Source organism: Limulus polyphemus, unplaced genomic scaffold (genome assembly GCF_000517525.1).
Source record: "Limulus polyphemus unplaced genomic scaffold, Limulus_polyphemus-2.1.2 Scaffold3928, whole genome shotgun sequence".
Classification (NCBI taxonomy): Eukaryota; Metazoa; Arthropoda; class Merostomata; order Xiphosura; family Limulidae; genus Limulus; species Limulus polyphemus.
This window is the reverse complement of record NW_013669538.1, coordinates 44,586-53,876: the sequence shown is the minus strand read 5'-3', so window position 1 is coordinate 53,876 and position 9,291 is coordinate 44,586. Positions and strand designations below refer to the sequence as shown.

General features: G+C 29.2%; 1 protein-coding gene across 1 annotated transcript in view; it reads right to left on the bottom strand.

The window, feature by feature from the left end:
- LOC106470295 (neurexin-4-like) overlaps positions 1 to 9,291 on the bottom strand; it is a 65,860-nt gene that overhangs the window by 16,110 nt on the left and 40,459 nt on the right. Inside the window, 6 exon segments of the mRNA XM_022398900.1 lie at positions 1,313 to 1,483; positions 3,375 to 3,416; positions 3,419 to 3,679; positions 4,595 to 4,798; positions 7,372 to 7,497; positions 8,439 to 8,545. Of these exon segments, the coding sequence (XP_022254608.1) occupies positions 1,313 to 1,483; positions 3,375 to 3,416; positions 3,419 to 3,679; positions 4,595 to 4,798; positions 7,372 to 7,497; positions 8,439 to 8,545 (911 nt within the window).

Sequence of the window (9,291 nt, the reverse complement as noted above, 5' to 3'; positions counted from 1 at the left end):
ATATACCCATACTTTTCATTACTTAACAGTCATATGGTATGCTACTGGATATACCCATACTTTTCATTACTTAACAGTCATATGGTATGCTACTGGATATACCCATACTTCTTTATTCTCACATCAAATAACTTTTAAACAGTAGTTACAGTGGTTCAAGGAGCAATTTTATTTTTGCATTTGAATATTTTATTTGAAAGTAAAGTTTTTATGATTTCAGATTTAATCCATAGGGCATGTAAGTCTGCTAGTTAAAATAAAATAAAAAGTTCAAACAAATGAGAGGTTATTCAACTTCTGTCTTCAGAAGAAAAGAATATTATTAATTTCTCATTAACAATCTCTGAACAAAAGACTTTTCTCACCTGCTGTGAAAATGTAGTTAAAAACTTAAAGGAGATTGACAACATAATAAATGGTCACGTTCAAAGTTTCTCTTTTAAAACTAAATCTATTATTTAATTATTATGAACAGCAAGTAGAGGACAGAAAAGTTAAAGAGCAATGTTGCAGTTGAAGACCTGGAGCAAAATGTGTTAATTAGTCTGACTCTATGATCGTTTTCACTAATCAACTTAACTCGCAATGTGTGTGTGTGAGGTATTGTAAGATATATATATAATAAAGGCATTCACTGTATAAACAGAATATATAATAAAGGCATTCACTGTATAAACAGAATATATAAAATGCCATATAAACATACTTCTAGCCTTAATAAACATTTACCCATTTCTTAATTTTCAGAAACCGAAAAGAAAAAAAAAAAATATTGAGTTCTCATAATCATTTTTTCTTATAACTCTAAGCAACAAATGGAACGATTAAAAACCAAAAAAATAAACTCCAGACTAGTCTCTTCATCGATTACATTACACTTCATAATTGTAGACAAATCATAAACTGTTCTCATAAACAATCCTCACACGGAGGAAAGGAAGCTTTTTCAAAGACTTACTCCTTGCTGCTAATCCACATTTCTGTTTTGTTTTTTTGCCAACAATTGAATTATGTCTCTACCCTCCCCCCCTAATAAAATTTCTCCTCAAAAAACAAGATGTCATTTATGCACTACAATGATTACAACTTGTCAAAGTGATGTCCATGACAAATGACATTTCTATTTTCTGTATAAAAAAAAATGTACTTAATTACATCAAAACAAATAATTTTATTGAGGTAAATACAAATTTTTGCATTTTGAAAAACATTACATATAAAATGTTTGCTTTGTTGGCAAAAGTTGCATCTCAACACTGTCTGATGAGAAAGATAACTTTACAATAATAAGTCTACAACTAACTAAACCCACCCACTAACGTAACTTTGATGAAGTCCGTGGGTCCACGGCTGTGAATAATCACACCATTTTCAGCAGTAGTCTTAAACTGGAAGTAAATGTCCCCTGCATGGCCCATGTCAAAGGGTGGCAATTCTATCGTAGCATCATCATATCGGAAAGTGACCACATTATCAAAGAGTGCTGAAACAGAAAGTTGAAGACATTCCTTGAAGATATTTACACAGAAAAATTTCAATTGTATACAAGCATTTGACATTATTATCATACAAAATAAAATAACTGATTCATATGAACAATATCTTGTAAATAAAAGGCAACTGTTTTTCTGAAAATACTAAATTTTGAAAACAAAAAACATTCACCCATATTTTTCAGAAATGATAATCTATCTTATTTGGTTCATCTAGAAACATTTCTAAGTCCATTCTGAGTAAAAAAGCTAACAATACCATAAAAAGATATATACTTTAAAATAATATTCTAAGCACTAAATCATAATAGAGACAAGTTAGATGTATACATCACAAAGTTTAACAACAAGTCTCAAATTTCATTTGCATAATTTCTAAAATCTCCTAAATAAATATCAAATGTTTTTTTTTAGAAAAACTTTATACTTTATCTGTTATTTTCTCTACCATAACTCTATACAAGGTTGGTGAATCTAAACAACTTCGTAACCACCAAAATAAATCTAAGTTACCCTTTTTTATTTCTAGAACGACTTCAAATTGTAACATGAAACTACATCTGTGTATTCTAAGGAGCTATAAACTCGTAACAGTATACAGCTGTTTATACTTAAATTTTATTGTTCCATTGCTCTTTGAACCATGACTAAGTGATATTCCTGCTATAAAATTTGTAAATCACTTTGTGAACTAGAAGCTCACATTACCCTAACAAATTACATAATGCACAGATTACTCGCGAGTTGTTTGACAGTGTACTGTATGAAAACCTTTTTTTTTTAAATTATTATTCTTTATTTCTAATTTTAGTTATTTTTATAATAATAACTACAGAATACACAGGAAAAAGAAGAAATAAGATACTAACATGGGTCTTTTTTTTTTTGCTGTTGACTGTCAATGACACTTAACCCTACTTTTTTTTTTTATACTAATGATACTAATGCACTATATAATTTTTCATTTAATTAAATAATGCTCCAGAAAACACATAATAATAACATTCAAAAAGCAGACAATGTCCTATAATCACCACAATTTATATGGCTTTCTAACTCTGTGACAAGAGCCATAAAAATTTCAGCTAAGCTTGTCATGGGAATAAAGTTTGAACTGGAAGCAAAATAGACAATTCTCTGTAGGGAAAATTATGTAATATAATACATCATTTGATAAATTAAAACTTTTGCTTTCTATTGGTTATAAATAATATAGTATTAAACATCAGAGAGAACTATTGGGAATTTTTGAAGGAGAGAACGTGATGGATGGGTGTGGCAAGAAGGGTCTGATTTTCTATTTTGTGGCTCTGTAACCAAATAAGATTGAAGACTCTAAAAATTATGCACTGCCTGAGCAATTAAAACATTATAATGACTAATTTACATTAAATTTCATATTTTTTGGAGGAGTGGTAAATAAATAAGAGAAGAGGGGATGCCTAGAGAGCAAATATCACAATTTTCCTACTAGGGGAAATTCAGGATTTTTTACAAATATTGTCTTGTAGAATAAGAACTTAAAACTTATACAGTGTTAAAACTTGGGTTATTAGCTACATTTTTATACCAAGTTTATTCATATACCTAAACAAGAAAGTAGTATAATTACATTTTGAAAGTAACTCAGAAAAACCTCTTGACATGCACAGAAAAGAATGCCCTTAGTGAGAGAGTTAAACAACAAACAAGCAATAAATTAGAGAACAACGAAATCTTACAAATTGAAAATAGCAGTAACAGAAGACCTTCATAAAATGTATTTCACTTAAAAACCAAACACTTATCAATGAAGTTTGTAAATACTAAAAAAAATAAAAAAATAATTAGAAAATGAAAATGATTTGTATATTTTATCTCAGAATATTCAATACAACTTACAGTCTCCTTCACATCTGAGAGAACCTAAGAAATAACGGCCTTTTTTTTATCTAAAGTAGTGCCTGTATCCCCGAACTTTAATTGTCGCACTGGAAGATATTCTTTTTGTGTGATGTCTCCTTCATCAGTTTGCCATCCTTGAGATATGGAATCACAGTTACACCACTTCTTGGGATTTCTACAGATTCCAAACAGACCACAGGCACACTTCTTTGATCCTGGCAAAGAGCCTCCCCAGTAATCCATTTTCTGGTTGTTACGACTCACCCACCAAGAAAAGGGTTCAAATGGACCAACTTCTGCAACTAGATATAATAAAAACAGCTTACATGTAAATAAATATATGTCTCTAGACTAAATTATACACATTGCAATTAACATTGTTTATGAAAAAAAAACATTTGTACATATGTACCACTGCAACTCCTTTCTAAAACATGTCATGGTCCACTACTCATTTACAATCAATTCCGTCTGAAAAATAATGTTATCATGAATTGATATGTTTCAATTATTATGTATATTTTTTGCTTGTCCACTGTAGCATTAAAAAATGATGGTAATTTTCCAAATCTTTAATAAAGATTCTCAACAGCATTTTATAAACTGCTTCTGAATGTTTTACTATAACACTCTCTCTTCACTGTGTTTTAAAATGAAAGGATATAAGAAAGTATAAACAGTAATAAAACATAACAGTTGAACATAGGTGGATGAAAATAAATCTCATTTTTGTAGTTTGGCTGTCAATTGGAGTAAAACATGACAATAATGCTACGTTTTTACATAAATAAAAACAGTTAATGTAAAACTCTTCTCATTGTGGTCAACAATACATGAACATTTACAACACATTTAGATCTTTTTCACAACACTTTCCTCAATCTCAGAATATAAAATTCTTCCAAAAGTGCAGGTGAAATAACATCATAAGGCTATAAAAATTATGATAAAAACTCCCAGTTTTTCAAATAATTCATGATTATAAAGTCACTTAAAAGTTTTTTTAAATATTTGCTACTATTCTTTTATCATTTCAAATGTTACCTGTAAAAACTTCTGAGCATATGTTTTAAAAGACAAACTTTAATATCAACTTGAAAAATCAAGCTAGCCTACACAATTACTAATTAGAAAATATTGTACTTCTTTAAACCTCTGTTATCATATGCACAGATAATTAAGTATTAATAATAAATTAATTGATTTTCACAATTTACCTGGTGTGTTAAAAAGACGAACATTAAGACAGTCGTATTTTAAATGTTGACTACAACTATATGATCTGTTTACTAATTCAACTATCTGCTCCATTCCAGCATCATAGATGATGTCTCTAATATAACTGCCAGGTTTATCAAATCCCTTCACATCTGTTGGCTGCTCATTTTTGTGGTGAAGAACAGTGATGGTTTCATCATCAGCTGAAAAATAAATTACAAGTGATATGGTCAACCTACAAAAATGTTTACCCGATTCTTTGGTAACAGTGAAGTCCAATATCTTATAAAATTGAATAATATAAATTCCATAACAATAGCTCACCAGAGGTGTTGCTAGGTGATTAAAAGATTCAGGGCTCAGGCCCAGAATCTTTAGGAAATTTTTGGCATTTCAGTATGATATCGATCACGGTTTTCTATTCTGATTTTTCAAGAGTACCAAATGGATTCGGGGGAACTGTCAAATATAATCGGGGCATGAGCCCCATATGCCAGTGCACAGAGATGCTTCTGCAACTAACTATTAAGCAAATATTCAAAATATGATTTAGTACTGCTGTAAGCTCTTGTTATTTCATGTATTAAGTTGAAGTGAGTTTGATAAAAAGATAAAAATAGTTCAACAATTATAACTATAATTATAATTCATTTCTTATTTTAGGCTAAGCTTCAAAATTTCAGAGTAAATGGTCACAGTTTCCATGAAACAATACAAGAATGACTTAATCACTTAAACATACCAATCACAAGTAATTCAGAACATCCACTAAAACAAAATAAAATTAGCATTTAAGGTTTGAGTTATAGCTACTTATGCCGTACATAAGATGTTGGAGTGGGTTCAGAGGAGGGCTAATGAGTGATTCCCAGGATGGATGAGTTGTCATACAATGATAGGTTAAGACCTCTTAACCCTACCGAGACAGGTCTTCCTATGGTCGCGGGTCAAAGGCCATGTCATCACGTTTGTAGACTCACATTCACAATTTTATTGAACTACTATTTTATAAACGTGTGTCAATAATTTTGGTATCAAATTTTAGTATTATACATTAGTTAATTTCTTAATTTAAAGTAAATATTTAAAAAAAATAACAATATATCAATATTAGTGTGCCATGTGGTATGTTGAAAGCACCACTGGTTCAAATTAGATGTTTGTGATGTTAAAATACAAAGTCTATAGTTTCTTATGAATTAGATACTCAAATTACCAATATTCACAAGCTAGAATATAAGATAAGAACCTCCTATCTTTTATATTTACTGAGACATTAATATATTTATTGAATTAACCAAGGTGGCCCTGTACACTTCTTTAATTTTTGAAAATACTTGCTTTCATACACCTACTTTGCCCAATGACGTACGTATAATAAAGAATCAGAAGCTCAGAATGTCCCCCTAATGGTTTTCTCAGCCCCTGCAAAGTATTTGCATGGGAAATTCTTTCTTTTCATGTTAGATTCCAACTGGTAAGGTAAGACATTAGTGAGCTCAAAAAATCATATTTTTTAGGCCCAAATACAGCTTAATTATTAAGCTTGATAAATTATAGGAGAATACTATGGTAGCGATATTGTAATTTATGACTTTTTGTTATTTCAAATTGCATATATAAAACCTAAAAAAATTACATCCTCCACTTGCTAAATTTGATAAGGCTTAGCAACTTACAGCAAGCAGCAAATGAGTACAAAGTTTGTAACTGGAAAACATAATTGTTTTTTTATATTTCTTTGTTTATTGTTCTATGTTTTAAGGAAAATAACTGAAACTTGTTTGTAAATAGTAATATACATATATAATGTAATATAACCGAAATGTGATTGTATTTTACAAAATACTGGTCCACTAGAAAAATGCTAAGACAAGTCACTTTGTAAAGGCCAGTTTTATATTCTTGGATTTAAGCTATTTAGACTAAAAATTTGTGTTTTCGTGTTATAATTTGTAGTCATTCTAGAATAAAAAAAAAAAGCATAATTTATATCTATTTCCTAATTTTTCATGGTGGTTATGAGGTCGGTTAAATCGACCAAACCAGTATAGAGATACAATACTGAAAATAACATATAAAATATAAAGTTTTTTCTTAAAAAAAAACGTTTGATAATTATCTGGAGGTTAAAAAGATTTTTCATGCAAAATCAGAAAATTTTCTGATACATAAAAGTATTTTTAATCTTAAAATCAAAATTACTTTGCATGTTGGATAGTCAAGATTCAAAAAGAAAAAAATGCATGAGAAAAGCATTACTTAAAAAATCTTAAAATTAATAAACAAATCTAATATTTTGCATACAAAAGCCTTGTAATGTCCAGAAATGGGTTGATGATTATTTGAAAGATCAAAACTTGATTTAGTGATCAGTTTTCTCTTTGTTGAGAGAAATTGGGAATTCATAGAATAATCAAGAAGTCAAAAGACCCCCTTGATGTTCCATAATTTACTACAATGATAAATTATTTGTTTAGTGTACTTGTATTTAACTGAACATGAATATAGAATATAAATGTGTTTTTTCTTATCGCAGCAAAAGACTGAAATGTTCTCTTTTTCAAAAATGACAAATGTCTCAGCCTAGCCTCTGGAAATTTTCTATGTTGAAATGATAACCTACATTTGCTGTATGTGTTTTGAACAGGAAAATAAGAAAAAAACCTGAAACAAAAGAACTCAGGTACAAAAACCAATATTAAAAACAAAAGCTTACATATTACAAAACAAAAAGGTTTTTATTGTTAATAAAGTATCATAAATCATAACCTACATAGAAATTCACAAGTTACAGGAAAAGGATCTAAAGGTCCACTGCCATCCACATCAATTTTAATGTCAACATGTTTTGAACTAGGGTTGTCTATTTTGTAAGCTTCACAAGACAGCGGGTGACGTGCTGAAAACAGACAATTTAAAATACTGGTGATAATACAGTAAACTACATACTTATTTCTTCATTTTTATTATATTCTTGATCTACATTAAACCTGTTCAAAGAACAAATAATTACATGTATTTTACAAAATTCAAACTTTATCCAACTGACACTGATAACCTTTAAGTTGTGAGTGAAATATTGTGTGTTAAAAAAGCTACGTACAGCAAGAAAGAAATGTATGAGAGAGAAAAAAAATGGGGTGTTAGATACAAACACATTTTAAGAGGTGTAATATTATACTCATTTATTAAAAAAAAATCAAAATAAATAGAACATAGTTCTGTATTAAGTTTCACAAAAATGAAAATATACTTGAAACAAAAATCTTAGGAATTGTATTTCAGGCTAAAGAAATATCTCTTTTGTTTGTTAAGACAGTTAGCTCTAATTATGTTATTGAGGTAAAGCTTATCACTGGAGAACATCACTGCATTTAGTTCCTAAAACATAAATGCACTTTAACTAGTAACTACGACAAGAAATGGTTAGTATCAATAAGATTAATGTTATGTAACAATGAGACATTATTTAACAGAACACATAAAATCCTAACAAAATAATACATACTGAAAGCATTACTGTAATTAAATTTGTGGTCTTTCTTAATCAACAGAGGAAACATTAATTTGTCCAGATTTAACATGATATAAGAAATCACAATTGTATGTTTATATGTTGACTAAAAAGGATAAAAATAAAACATCTTTCCTGAAAAAAAAAAAAAGAAAACATTTTGAAGACATTTAACTTTCACTAATTTCACAACAGCATAACTTTAGATGCCTAACTTTAGTTATCTTTAACTGCCCCTTCCTCATTATTTATTTTGTTTCACAATTAAATAACCATACTGTATCACTGAACTCTGCACAAGAAATCAGTACAAAATAGGAACTCACGAATGTGACAAACAGCACCAGTATATCCAGTCTTACTACATTCACAAGTAAATTCATCCCAGTCTTGATTACAGATTCCTCCATGCTCACATGGATTAGGGTTGCACCTACAAGTGTAAAATAATCATTTAAAACTACTTATACATAAAACAAAAAGTTTTATGTGGGATTCTGACACATCTCCTTAAAAGAAATAATGAAAATGACATAAAAAACAAAAAAAGAAAACAACAATATTTCACTTAATTTTGTGGAAGAGGAGAAAAAAAAACTGCTTACAGTCACCATAACATTAAAAACAGTACATATTAATACAATTACTTAATGATTATTTACTTTTAATAACTATTCCTGTTTAAGTATGCCACTGTCACAAACTAGTCAAATTCCTGCTCACTAAAGACTATTAGAAAACATCCAGTACAAACTTGGTAAAATTTAATCACAGACTTCCACCAGCTTTTGGCATTAAAAGTTATGGAATTATGCTGCTTGTATAAATAGCTTTTCAGAGAATCTTTTGTCTCTCATTGTAAAGATCAACTGACCACTTCTGATACTGAATGAAAAGGCAGAAGCTTGTGAGAGACAAAATATAGTTGTGAAATAGTATTTTTACATGCCTCTGATTTTGAATCTGAAATGGAAAAATTAAGAGTAATATGGAAATAAAAGAAATCTGCTGTTTACATGATTTTTAGCAGACATTTTAGGTCTATTGGTTACTAATTGGAATGTATTCTTAACGCGAAAAATATTTAACATGACAAATAAAGTGCACAGAAACATTTTCAATTACTATACTGATCAAAATACATTCAGGACGCCAAAGTAAATGTAGTGATAGCATATA